Source organism: Hyperoodon ampullatus (assembly GCF_949752795.1).
Source record: "Hyperoodon ampullatus genome assembly, chromosome: 6".
Lineage (NCBI taxonomy): Eukaryota > Metazoa > Chordata > Mammalia > Artiodactyla > Ziphiidae > Hyperoodon > Hyperoodon ampullatus.
The window spans coordinates 56,933,698-56,948,116 of NC_136919.1; the positions used below are offsets into that span (position 1 = coordinate 56,933,698).

At 37.8% G+C, this 14,419-nt stretch overlaps 1 protein-coding gene across 3 annotated transcripts in view; it reads right to left on the reverse strand.

Annotated features, from left to right (window-relative positions):
* FOCAD (focadhesin) overlaps positions 1-14,419 on the reverse strand; it is a gene marked incomplete at its 5' end in the record, with an annotated part of 286,040 nt that overhangs the window by 198,436 nt on the left and 73,185 nt on the right. For all 3 annotated transcript variants that reach the window (XM_079706945.1, XM_079706946.1, XM_079706947.1), the window contains 2 exons: positions 2,165-2,422; positions 11,908-12,110. In XM_079706945.1, the coding sequence (XP_079563071.1) occupies positions 2,165-2,422; positions 11,908-12,110 (461 nt within the window). The remainder of the gene's footprint in view (positions 1-2,164; positions 2,423-11,907; positions 12,111-14,419) is intronic.

Sequence of the window (14,419 nt, forward strand, 5' to 3'; positions counted from 1 at the left end):
ACTCTATATAAGAGGTTAAGTGACCACCAAAACAGAGGTAGAAGACAGCCTCTAAATTCCTATTCTTACATACCAATTTACTTAGTATCTGCTTATTAGTAGTCTAAGACTTTTCTTTAGTATTGACTCCCCCATGAATTTGAGCCAATGATTGCTTAAACATAATATACCTTCTTTTTATAAGGTAAGAAAGGACAAACACACATGAAACAATACATTTCATGCAGTCATGTCAACTTAATGAAAGAAACAGAAAACACTCCTCCAATAACAGATCTCAACCCTAACTCATCTAATTGAATCTACACCAAGCAGTTACAATTAGAGAATTGCTTTTTCAAAATATTCAGTCCTCTTCTTCAGGCTGCTTTACCTTGTAGCTAAAGGCCAGAGAAATGATATGATATGGTCACTTCATAAGGAAAAGTGAAGAACTACCTCCTACTTCTAGTCTTCTTTTATCCTTTTCAAAAGACTTAAATAACCCCACTTGTAAGTTCTTATTAATTATATTGCCTTTGCTTCTGCATGAGTTTGGGTAACTACATTTCAACATTTTACCCTACCATTCACCTTAACAAGCAAAATTACATGGGGTGTTTTTTCTCACTTCTTTAAAAACTTCCTAGAAATTATCAACAGAAGTGTAACATATTGACTTTAATTTATAGCACTGCTTCTTAATAAACATTTATTGAATAAATAAATGAACCGGGATGGTCACCCCAGTGCTTCCCAACTTTTTCCATTTCATGGCACCCATGAAAAGTGTTTACAAGGATACTGGATCACCCTAGAATTTCAAAGACTAAATGCATTTCCTAAGTATCAAAACATACATTGATATAACACATGTTCTACACCAGTGGCAAACATAGGTCAGGTAACCTACGGTATGACTTCCTCAGATAATCTCCAGGCATTACGTGTGCATTAACTATTCTAAAGAGATAATCCTACAAGGTGTCAACAGTGATAAAAAGCATTTGGTAGAATTAGGATTGTTACAGAAGCTGAAGGGAGAAATAAAGTAGGAAGCAAGCTGAAGTGTTTCACGTTACGTGAGACAAAGGTACTCTGAATACATTATGGATCCACTTGCAGAATCAGACAGAGAAATCTAGTCAGAGGGAAAACTTTTGTGAGATAGCAGTTGTTTACCTGAAAAAACAGAATGAGCGTGACAAGTTGGGGACAAAAAGGAATTCCAAATACATTAACTTCATTACCTAGAAAAACATATTTATCCCACCTTCAACACCAAATTTTTTTCCTATAGGAACACTCCATAAAGAGATGGACTTTTTCTTCACCATGCTTGAAAAAGAACACAAGCACAGACACTAAGATAGAGAAAATAATAAAAATGCCATACCTACTTGGTTAGGAAATCCTTCCCTTCACAGGAAATGCATTCTAGAGATTCTATCCAATAGAAAAAAAATTACAGATGTCTATGCTAAATATATGGTTAGTTTAAAAGGCGGGGGGGGAGTTTTATTAATAATGTCTGATGGTTATCTTATTATACTCCAAGAACTGTGCAGATAGGAAAAATGATTATTTATCTTTAGTATGTTTAATATGTTTATTAAACAACATATCTTTAACATGTTGTTTTATACGGTACTGATCAGCATGTTTTATATGGTACATGATCAGCATGTTGATCAGTACCATATAAAACAACCCACTATTTTTTTTGTTTATTAAATGACTGAATAAAAATATGATCAAATTGCAAGAAGTTAAAAAGAGATTAATTCCTGTTATACAGGGCCATTTATTCTGAATTAATTAATTTTTCCACCTTAAAAGATTGATATGAGAACTAAGGGATACGCATCTTGGAATAGGGTGCAAGAGTTAATGAAAGCATTACAAATTAGCAAATCCATTAATAACAAAAATAACAGATTAGCATCATGTGTAGATTCTCTTTCAAAGTGTGCTTTCATTAAAGAAACATGTGCATCATGAAGTAGACATCAACTCAGAGTAAGGAGAAAAAAGAAAAAATTGGGAAAATAAAGATAGCAAAAAAAAAAAAAAAAGCAACCTGTACTCTAAAACTCTGATAAAAATTATCCACAATGAAAGAATAATCTACAATTCCAATATTAAGCTTTACCCCGATTACTGCTCCATTATTTTCTTGCTTTACCTGAGAGGAATCAGCTTGGGCAAATTCTGTAGTGACCTTCAGTATCTGACGAAGATTTCGTCCTTTATCTTCAACAAGGAGGTAAGCCAGCAGAAGAAAAACATGCGCAGGGATAGCTGTGGTAATAGGAAGCAATGACTCTACGGAAGCTAACCAGTCACTTGTCGCAGACTCTTCTCTCATTACTTCAAGGATCCTCCAGGCTGTAAATATTGAACCATACATGCTGGTTATGGGGAACACAAGCTTGTAGGAGAGCTGAAAAGTAAACACAAAAAAAGGCATGAATAAATGAGATAAATCTATCCATCAGGAATACATTTCTGACATTCATTTATTTTTTATATTTCATTGTAAGAAATCAATCCTTCCAACAAAATGAATACAAAATTTTCCATTCCTGCCCAAAACCTCTCTGCACGTATTTAAGTTAATGGGATTACACAAAAAAGAAAATAGCTGTCAGGTGAAACTCTAGAATAGTTTATTACCAATTTTCCTCATGTTTACCATTCGCTCTCAGTTAAGGCAGAAAAAAAAAAAAAAAGAGTCAATATACAAAACCCAGAGGCAACAGAGTTTGGGAAAAGCCATTACCACTTAAGAAGTATTCACCAGTGAGAGGGAAGATAGAAAAAAAACACTGTATTTGCCCAGCTCCAGGGCCCAGTAAGAGGCAACTCGGGGCATATGGCAGACTTGGACTGAGGACAATTCATTTTTGTAATAGACAGTCTGTTGATAGGAACAGAGTTGGTTCAGCTGGAGCCTGGAAATTCATTAATAATTGTGAATAACTCCTGCAAGAAGAAATAGCCTGACAGCTCTAAATTGAAATGATACCCGAAGAAGATGTTATACTTAAGTCAATCTGAGGAATGGCTCCTCATGGAAGTCAAGTGGTGCAGTCAGGGTCAGAGACCGGATAGAACTCTGCCAATGTGAGCTGTGTGCCCGAATGGCCCGGGAGAAGCCACAGACATTAATGAGGAATTAGATATTGCCTGCTCAAAAAATAATTCATTTAGAGTACAATGAGACAAATTAGAAATTTCTAGATTATAACTGTCCTGTTATTGGAGACTGACTTACATGGATAAGAATAACAGTTGAAAGGATGAGAAGTAAAAGTTAAGCCTTATAAAACTTTTTAATAACAACTTTATTGAGATATAATTCACATCATAAAATCCAGCCTTTTAAAGTTTATAACTCAGTGAATTTTAGTAATTCATAAAATTGTGTAACCATCATCACCAGCTAACTTTAGAACATTTTTCGTTACCTCAAAAGGAAACCCCGTGCCCATTAACAGTCCCTCTTTATTCCCTCTGACCCCCAGGCCCGGGCAACCATTAATCTACTTTCTGTTTCTATTCTGACCATTTCACAATGGAGCCACACAATATATGTGGTTTTTGTGACTGGCTTCTTTTACTTAGCATATTCTCAAGGTTCATACATGTTGTGGCTGATATCAATACTTCATTTATTTTCATTATCAAATAATATTCCACTGTATGGATATACCATATTTTGTTTATCCACTCATCAGTTAATGGACACTGGAGTTGTTTCCACTTTTTGGCTATTATAAATAATGTTGCTAGGAATATTGCTGTAAAAGTTTTTGTGAGAACATAGGTGTTTAGTTATTTCAAGTATATGCTTAAGAATGAAGATAACCTTTATTTGAAAGTAAATGCCAGGATAAAAACATACGGGGCTGGGCTTCCCTGGTGGCGCAGTGGTTGAGAGTCTGCCTGCCAATGCAGAGAACGCGGGTTCGTGCCCCGGTCGGGAAGATCCCACATGCCGCGGAGCAGCTGGGCCCGTGAGCCATGGCTGCTGAGCCTGTGCGTCCGGAGCCTGTGCTCCGCAACAGGAGAGGCCACAACAGTGAGAGGTCCGCGTACCGCAAAAAAAAAAAAAAAAAAAAACATACGGGGAAGCTCTATCTTTACTGATAGGAAAAGATCTCACACAGAAAAACACAACATACACATAGTGTGCCTGAAATGCTACTAATTAATTTTTTAAAGGAAAGCACAGAGACTGTATATTTGTATTTGCATATATATGTGTGTGTGTGTACACACATACACACACACACAAAGTATTTAGACAAATATAGAAGAAATTAATAACTACTAATCATCATTTTCTATTTTAAGAGTGTGGAAACTGGACAAACAGAATCACAGGTGAGAAAGAGACTTCTCATTGTATACCATTTATAATTCTTGAAACATTTTAATGTATTACTATTTTAAAAACTATAAATTTTTAAAATTAAATGATACCTAATTTATTATAATCCTGTCTAAGAATTTTTTTCCCAAGAAGATGGAATTCATTAAAGACGAGAGTCAATTTCTTTAGCCTAATGACAAATAGCATTGGACTTGAGATTTAAAAGACCAGGACTTTAGCGCAGCCATGCCAGCTATTAGCTGTTACCCAAACTCTCTGAGCCTTACTTTCCTCATTTGTAATACGGAACTAATGCGTACCTTCCTGCCAAAATTATTGAAGTTGATAATGAGATAGTACCCACAAAGCACCTAGCACAGTGCCTGAAGTTGCAGAGGAAAGAAAAATATTATCCTTGTCATCTTTAGGAGAGAAACATAAAATTGCTGGATATGAGTATAAGAGAAAATAATTAGAAATCACCATGAACCATAACTCGAGTCAAAAGCAGCAACATTACAGAGTAAACATAGTGAAACAGAAAAGTAATCCTACTTTGCTTAAAGTATTAGTCCAGGTTTAGGCTCTGTTTTTTGTTTGTTTGTTTTCCTAAGGTAGTGCAATGAGGAGAGGAGAAAGGCACAATGTTAAATAAGAGATCGCAGAACGGCCTCTCTGTCCCATTGAGTGACAGCTGCCACTGGCACAGTCCCAGGGCAAAGGTGCCACCAAGGGTTTTCTCTCAGCACCAGCTACCAAATCCTAGCCCCACCGCCTGGGGGAGGACCTGTGAAAGTGCTGGTAGGCCCTGTGTTTTAGAGGAGAAAGTAGGTGTTTAAAAATAAAAGAGAAGCTCATGTCAGGTGAATTATATCTCAGTTAAAAAAATGAGAGAAGAAAACACAGAAGAATAACATTTAACTGAATATTAAATGGTTGCAAATCATCTTCAGACGTGAAATAGTTGCAAACCTTTACTTTTTAAAAAACTAATATGAACAGACAACCCTTAGAATGGGAGAAAATATTTGCAAATGAAGCAACTGACAAAGGATTGATCTCCAAAATTTACAAGCAGCTCATGCAGCTCAATATCAAAAAAACAAAAAACCCAATCCAAAAATGGACAGAAGACCTGAATAGACATTTCTGCAAAGAAGATATACAGATTGCCAACAAATACATGAAAGAATGCTCAACATCATTAATCATTAGAGAAATGCAAATCAAAACTACAATGAGATATCTCACACCAGTCAGAATGGCCATCATCAAAAAATCTAGAAACAATAAATGCTGGAGAGGGTGTGGAGAAAAGGGAACCCTCTTGCACTGTTGGTGGGAATGTAAATTGATACAGCCACTATGGAACAGTATGGACATTCCTTAAAAAACTAAAAATAGAACTACCATACGACCCAGAAATCCCATTACTGGGCATACACCCTGACAAAACCATAATTCAAAAGAGTCATGTACCAAAATGTTCATCTCAGCTCTATTTACAATAGCCAGGATATGGAAGCAAGCTAAGTGTCCATCAACAGATGAATGGATAAAGAAGATGTGACACATATCTCACCAGACCAGAAGCAGAAGACTGGAAAAGATAAAGCCTTAAAGAGTGTCCTTCAACTCTACACCTCTATGAAGAATCTAGTCAAGAGTTGAGAGGCTTGGTAGTGGTTAATTATCACCAAAAGACAATGAACACCATCCTCGGTATCCATGTTGTTAAGAAGACAATGATAACCATTTTGACTGGTGTGAGGTGGTATCTCATTGGAGAGGTTGTGGAGAGAAGGGGACCCTCCCCTACACTGTTGGTGGGAAGGTAAATTGGTGCAGCCACTATGGAGAACAGTATGTAGGTTCCTTAAAAAACTAAAAATAGGGCTTCCCTGGTGGTGCAGTGGTTGAGAGTCCGCCCATTGATGCAGGGGACACGGGTTCGTGCCCCGGTCCGGGAAGATCCCACATGCCGCGGAGCAGCTGGGCCCATGAGCCATGGCCACTGAGCCTGCGCGTCTGGAGTCTGTGCTCCACAACGGGAGAGGCCACAACAGTGAGAGGCCCGCGTACCACAAAAGAAAAAAAAAAAAAAACTAAAAATAGAGGTACCATATGACACTTCAATCCCACTACTGGGCACATATCTGGAGAAAAACATGGTCCGAAGGGATACATGCAACCCAATGTTCATTGCACCACTGCTTACAGTAGCCAAGACATGGATGCAACTTACATGTCCATCGACAGAGAAATGGATAAAGACGTGACACATATATACAGTGGAATATTACTCAGCCATTATAAAGAATGAAATAATGCCATTTGCAGCAACATGGACAGACCTAGAGATTGTCAAACTGAGTGAAGTAATTCAGGCAGAGAAAGAGAAATATCATATGATATTGCTTATGTGTAGAATCTAAAAAGAAATGATGCAAATGAACTTATACATAACAGAAACAGACTCACAGACTTAGAGAAGGAATTTATGGTTACTAGCGGGGAAAGGTGGGGGGAAGGGATAGTTAGGGAGTTTGGGATTGACATGTACACCCTGCTATGTTTAAAATGGATAACCAACAAGGACCTACTGTATAGCACAAGAAACTCTGCTCAATATTATGTAATAACCTAAATGGGAAAAGAATTTGAAAAAGAATAGATACATGTATATGTATAACTGAATCACTTTGCTGTACACCTGAAACTATCACAACATTGTTAATCAACTATACTCCAATATAAAATAAAAAGTTTAAAAAAAGACAATGATAGAAGCACAAGATCTAATTCCTTTTAACTTCCAACTAAAAGCTTTTAAGAAACCAGTTTACTTTAACTTACTATTGATTTACTGTTTCCCTGTAAATCTGAAATGCTGTTATTAACTCCCAAGTTCAGCACAAAGATGATAAATTACTGTTCAGGAAAAAAAAAAACTCAAAAAAACAAAGTGGAGGCAATAGAGTATAGGCAAATCTAAACTCTATTTGTCGAACAGACAAAATCTGAATCTCAATCCTACCATCCATTACCTGCGTAATGAGGGGAAGTTAATTAACCTCCCTAATTTCAATTTCTTCACTTGTAAAATGAGTATTATAAGATTATCATCAAGGAAATGCAAATCAAAACCACAACAAAATAGCGCTTCACACCCACTAGCATGGTTATAATAAAAAAGACAGGCAATAACAAGTGTTGGCAAGGATGTAGAGAAATTGGCACCTTCACACACTGCTAATGGTAATGTAAAACGGTGCAGTTGCTTTGGAAAAGTCTGGCAGCTCCTCAAATGATCAAACATGGAGTTACCATATGGTCTAGCAATTCCACTCCTAGGTATCTACCCAAGAAAAATGAAAACCTATGTCCACACAAAAACTTGTATAGGAGTGTTCATAGCAGCATTATTCACAATAGCCAAAAAATCAAAATAACCCAAATGTTCAACGGATGAATGAAAAAATAAAACGTGGTATCTCCATACAATGGAATATTATTTGGGAGTAGTTTCTTTTCAGAGTAATAAAAGGGTTCTAAAATTGATTGTGGTGTTGTGTACACAACTCTGCAAATATACTAAAAACCACTGAGTTGTGTACTTTAAATGAGTAAAGCGTATGTATGAGAATTTTATCTCAATAAATCTATTTTAAAAAATAACCAGCCTCCCACTGCATGACCCTTGGCAAGTTACCTATCTTCTCTACGCCTCAGTTAACTCTTGGATAAAATTAGACCAATAATATTAGCTACCTCAAAGAGTCTGAGATAAAATCAAATGACTTAATATATGGCAAAGCACTTAAAATGGAGCCTGAACGTAAGACATGCTTAATAAACAGCACCATGAAGCAGGGGCTTTGTTGCCCATCTGGCCAGGGGCCAGAGAGCTTTAACCATTAGTCCAAGGCCACACAGCTGGAAATGGCAAAACAAAACTATTTCAAAGTTACTGTGAGAAATGAGTTGACCCACATAACTTCTTACACAGAGCATGTGCTCAATAAATGTTAACTTTAGCTATAAATAGGACAACAACAATCTATTACAAATTTTTATTTTTTTAAGAGACAAATATTCAAAATGCTTTCTGCTTACCATATACTACTTCAAAGCAACTGTGAATGAAACCTACTAGGCACTGCTTTATTCCAAGGTAATAAAGTTCACAGTACTTTATTTAAGGTTGAATAAAGTACGTTATCAAAAAATACTAATGGGGCTTCCCTGGTGGCGCAGTGGTTGAGAGTCCGCCTGCCAATGCAGGGGACGCGGGTTCGTGCCCCGGTCCGGGAAGATCCCACGTGCTGCGGAGCGGCTGGGCCCGTGAGCCATGGCCACTGAGCCTGTGCGTCCAGAGCCTGTGCTCCGCAACGGGAGAGGCCACAACAGTGAGAGGCCCGCATATCGCAAAAAAAAAATATACCAATGAATAAATGTATGACAAATCCTAGCTCAGTCACACCGTCTCTAAATCTTTCTGTTGACTAAAACAGTTCTCCAGAGCTGACTCTTGCCCTACTATATAATTGCAGGAATTTAGCTTTTAAGTCTCTTTCCCACTTTATTTCACCCAACCATGGCTCCCACGGCCACGCAAGAGACCCCAGCAGTTGGCTTCCTGTGACCCAGCTCTGGCCTATGGCACCCCCAGCACACACTTCACCAGCTAGCAGGCCATAACTACAATCTTTCCAACAAGCTGTGATATCAGCCTTGAGCGGGGAGATCCATTTAGTTCCACCCTTGCATACTCTCCCTCAGTCCTAGAAGTAGTAACTGCTCCCTACATTTGTTACTGCAATATTCCTTAGAGCCTCATTTACAGCTTTCAATAATTAAACACCTTTTACTAGTTAACAATTTTTCGTATTAAGTTTTTCCTTGTTCAAATTATCAGTGTGGTTTCTCTCTCCTAACTAGACCCTGACTCATACACTGGTGCTTTCTCCACCCTCCCCCCAACATTCTTTGGGGTAGGGGGCAGCAAGATTTTAAGGACTTTAGAGTTTACAACCAGTGTTTGATTTTTTCACCTAGGAGAACACAAATAGGTGGTTTTAAATATCACATTTAACAGCTACCAAAGGGATCCTGTTTTTCATACACCATAAATAAATAAATAAAAGCTTATTAGATTATGTTAATCTTTTATTTTAAAGAGATGAATGGCTGGCTTGATATCTTTTTTAATTCTTAGAAATTGGGACAAGTTAAAATATGTTTTATTTCATGGTTATCAACATTTCAGAAACGGATAGGTAATAGAGAACTACATGGTATGGTATATTTACCATTGGTTTCATTTATCAGAAGAATTGTACTTCTGAAGAAATGCTTTATTTCTAAACCAAACACTCAAGTCGGAGTCACCAATTTAAAAATAAATAATAAAAATATAAACAACAAAAATCTGTGATTTTAAACAAAGTCTTTCTGTAATAAATCAAGACAGTAAAATGATCTTTTGTATTTGTATCAGAAGCACACATTCCTCATTGAACAGAAATTTCTTGAATGTCTACTATGCGGCCAACAATAGGTCAAGTGTGGAGGATGCAAAGACAAATAAGCTAGACAAATAAGACAAAAAAGCTAAGTTACCTATTTCTTTAAGTATGTGGAAAATAGAGTATTCAGTTTAACAACTGCTAAAGTATTTTTAATTTTCCCATCTATAATCAGTTGAAAAAGATAATGCAGAAACACCTACAGTGGAAAAAATACCAAAGTTCAACAATTGTTGCAATTTAAATATTAACATGCTTAGAAAATAAAGGCAAAGTGTGAAAAGGGCCAAGATTCCTTCCCTCAGTGAGCTCACAGCATAGTCGAATGTACAAATATGTACCCCCTAAATTAAGACACAACACAACTGAGTAATGCTAAAAGTACTTGGATGCAAAAGAAAGAGAGTAATGAATTCTGACTCAGGGAGGCTGAGAACACTTGGCTGGGTCTTGAAGAATGAGTAGATCAGGCAAAGGAGACAAAAGAGCATCCTGTGCAAAAGCAAAGATTCAGGAAGATACTTGGAGGGTTTGGGGCAAGTTAAATTTACAGGTATGTTTGGAATCTAGAGTCCTGACGGGTGCAGAAGAAAAGCCAACAGTAAACTGTGGCTTAAATTATTTTAAAGGGTGATCATATATCCACTCAAAGGCTCAAGAAAGCAGCACACTAGCATCAGGAGGCATTTATACCCTAATAGCATTCCTTCTTCCTCCCTCTTCACCAGCTGCTGAAGATAAAAATCCAGCTATTAGTGCTGATGAATAAGATTCACTCACACCTGAACAAATAGTAAGCCGAGTACTTACACATTAGATTTAAGGTGGTCCTCAGTACAAATCACTCATAATTTAAAGGAACAGAACTCTCAGACATAGTGCCCTGTCCCTACCCCCATTCAGAATCCAAGTATTGTTCTCTATGGGCAAACCAAAAGGGAAGGTATAAGGCTATTAGAAATTTTTGGCCACAGTGTGTAGTCCTGTCAGAGCAGATGCAAGAACTTCCTTCTCTTAATGCAAATCAATTACCTATTTCAAGTTTTAAAGTTTTAGTCAAACAATTAGGATTGAGGAAACTGTAGCATACATTCAATTTGCCTGTAGGCTACTTTCTGCTGTATGATCAAACAAGGAACAGGTCCAGCAATCCCTAACAATGCCTGGATTTTTGCTGCCAGAACATTTAATGATACATTGTTAGAGGAATCTCTGCTTTTGCAGACAGAACAACTGAGGCACTAGCTTGCATTTATGTAATGCCTCTCTCTCTGGCGACTTAAGATGCTTCACCAGTTTTATCTTCTTTAATCCTCATTCAATCCCCAAAAAAGTCACAGCTGGGAATAATACTACATTTTAATGAAGGCAAAACTCAAGTACCAAAAAAGAAAAAGTCTGACGAATATAGGCCTAGAACCCAGCCACCAACCAGACACTGACAATGCTTCTACATTATTCTAACAGGAACAGTAAGACTGACAAAGTAGAGTGGGGTAAGAAGCCCGCAGGCAGGGATAGGAATGGAGTGTGACAGCAGAGTAGGGCCACATACAGGAGGCATCAAAAGCCCCTTAGTTCTTACAGATCCCAGAACTTCCAGGCAATTGAGATTCCCCACCATGGATTGTGGCAGGTCCAGCAATAAGCCACACTAATTGACAATGATGACAAAAAAGGGCTCCATGCTCAGAAATGTTGGAGAAGCACTAGGTTAAATAGAACTAGCTCCTTTTCTGCAGGATTCCTCAGAACCTTTAACTACTAGTGTACACTGGCAACTCAACAAGCAAAAAAGATTACGCAGCATTTCCAAAACTTATTTCACAGCCGGACTACCGCCCCCTCACAGTCCAGAAGAATATACTAACATCTACAACAGTGCCTGACAGAACGGTAAAGCTCAATGACAGAATTTAAACCCAGACAGATACATCATTCGGAGGTGAGATTATTGGCAGTGACTTAAACCCCACATTACCAATTAACCTTTATGTAAGAGAAACAGGACGAACTCATTACCTTTTGGTGGTCGTCTCTGTAGCACTCCTGCTGTACCATTTCTAAAATGTTTAGAGCCAACTGCTGCCTAGAGGGTCCTTCTTCGTCTGGGGATATACAGTCTTTCAAGGCAGTAGAAGATAATATCTGCAGAACTGGCATCACTAGCAGCAAGGAGGACTTTGGGATTTTCTGACCCTCAGCAGAAGAGAGAAGCTTCAGAGCTAGTTATCAAAACAACAATTTACAGTTTTTACAATTAATACTACAGTCAAATAAAATTCTATTTTGTTTAAGAGTAATATGCAAAAAGTTTTCTTGACCCTTTACAACTGGGTCAAACACATAACTAAGATGATAAACCTTATCCTTTTAGAAATAAAAAGAACGAAACAATTAACTCTTAGCTAAAATAAGCTGTTAACGTATATAATTGAAAACTTGATGATACTCTTAGAGATAATGCATATCATATGTCAAAGAGTAAAATCAGGGGCTTCCCTGGTGGCGCAGTGGTTGAGAGTCCGCCTGCCGATGCAGGGGACGCGGGTTTGTGCCCCAGTCCGGGAGGATCCCACGTGCCACGGAGCGGCTGGGCCCGTGAGCCATGGCCGCTGAGCCTGCGCGTCCGGAGCCTGTGCTCCGCAAGGGGAGAGGCCACAACAGTGAGAGGCCCGCGTACCGCAAAAAAAAAAAAAAAAAAGTAAAATCAACTCCTTTTTAGGTCAATGTGAATTCCTTTAAAATTCAACTTTTGCTTTTATGTCCTGTTAGATCCTCTGCCCTCAACAGAACCAAGAGACCACAGAGCTCCTGATCTGTGGATAACAAGATCAACATGTGTGCTTCTCTTACAAACCCAGCTGAGAATTATAGCAAGAGATGCAGAAGTAAACAAGGTGAAGCAGGGCTGTCCTTCAGCTGTAACTGCTAAGAAGCAAATCAGCAAAGTCTCAAAGTCCATAACTAGCATAACAACCCAATGCATTTTTATATTATTGTTTTTAACATGGAAACTCAACTTACACATCAGAAACATACACACATGTACAATCACTTACTTACATGTATAGTCTCCCCTAGACTACAAACAGAATGAATTAAAGAATAAATATACTTTCTTTTCAGTTATTGAATGAATGCTGATTTACTGAAAGATGTTATTTGTAGGCTGCAGAGCAAGATTATTAAAGTAATCAACTAACTTCCCCACTACACTAAAAAAATTCTGTAAACCTTAAATCATGTCAGTGAATTACCAGTACTATATTTTTTTTTTTTAATTTTTATTTTTTGGCAGTGCCACGCAGCATACGGGATCTTAGTTCCCTGACCAGGGATGGAAACCGCACTCCCTGCAGTGGAAGCATGAAGTCTTAACCACTAGACCACCAGGGAAGTCCAATATTATATTTTAAATCACTGGGAAGTCAAACCTGAACATGGCATGAAATACAACCCCTGCTGCTCTGACACTACTAATTTACTTTTTTTGCCTAAATGTTAGTCTTAATCCATAATTGTCAGTTATTATGAAAATCCATTATCTTTAACAAAACACGAAATTCATATAATACAAACATTTCTATATTCTTTACTATGGATCTTCCAGGCATTTTTTGTTTTTGTTTTTGTTTTTTTTGCGGTACATGGGCCTCTCACTGTTGTGGCCTCTCCCGTTGCGGAGCACAGGCTCCGGACGTGCAGGCTCAGCGGCCATGGCTCACGGGTCCAGCCGCTCCACGGCATGTGGGATCCTCCCGGACCGGGGCACGAACCCACTTCCCCTGCATCAGCAGGCGGACTCCCAACCACCGCGCCACCAGGGAAGCCCTCCAGGCATTTTTATAAATTGCTATTTACAATCAAGGCCAGTGTTAATAATTAAGAAGCATAACATTGTATCAGTGCTGTGCATTTTTTAAATTTGAAATAACAAATATTCTCTTGGTTATCCTATTTCTTTGAACACTCTTTCCCAATCTATAAAACAATAGTTTTTCATTACTTTTCAACATGACATGCTGGCTCAATAGTTTTCAATATGGTTTATTCAGTCTATCTAAAGTAACTTCAAATCAGAGACACTGGTTTACAAAAGAAAAAGTCTTCTATCCAACAAATAATAAAAGTATTGGTGTGTTTGATCCTGTATCAGCCTATCATACATGAGCCACAATAAAAGACTATAGCTTCAGAATTAGGAATGTGGTTTCTCTGTGGCTTTGAAAAAAAATTTTTTTTTTGGTCAAAAAACAAAATCCATTTAAATGAAATATCCAGAAGAGACATACTTAGAGACAGAAAGCACATTAGTGTTTGGTGGGGGCTGAGGGTGGGAACGAGGATTAACTGTAAATGGGCACAAGAAATTTGGAGGAGGGGGTTGATGTTAATGTTCTAAAACTAGACTGTGGTGCTGGTTGCACAACTCTAAATTTACTTTAAAAAGCACGTTATTGTACACTTAAAAATGGTGAACTGCACGTTAAATAAATTTACCTCAATAAAGCTGTTTTTAAAAAATAACAAA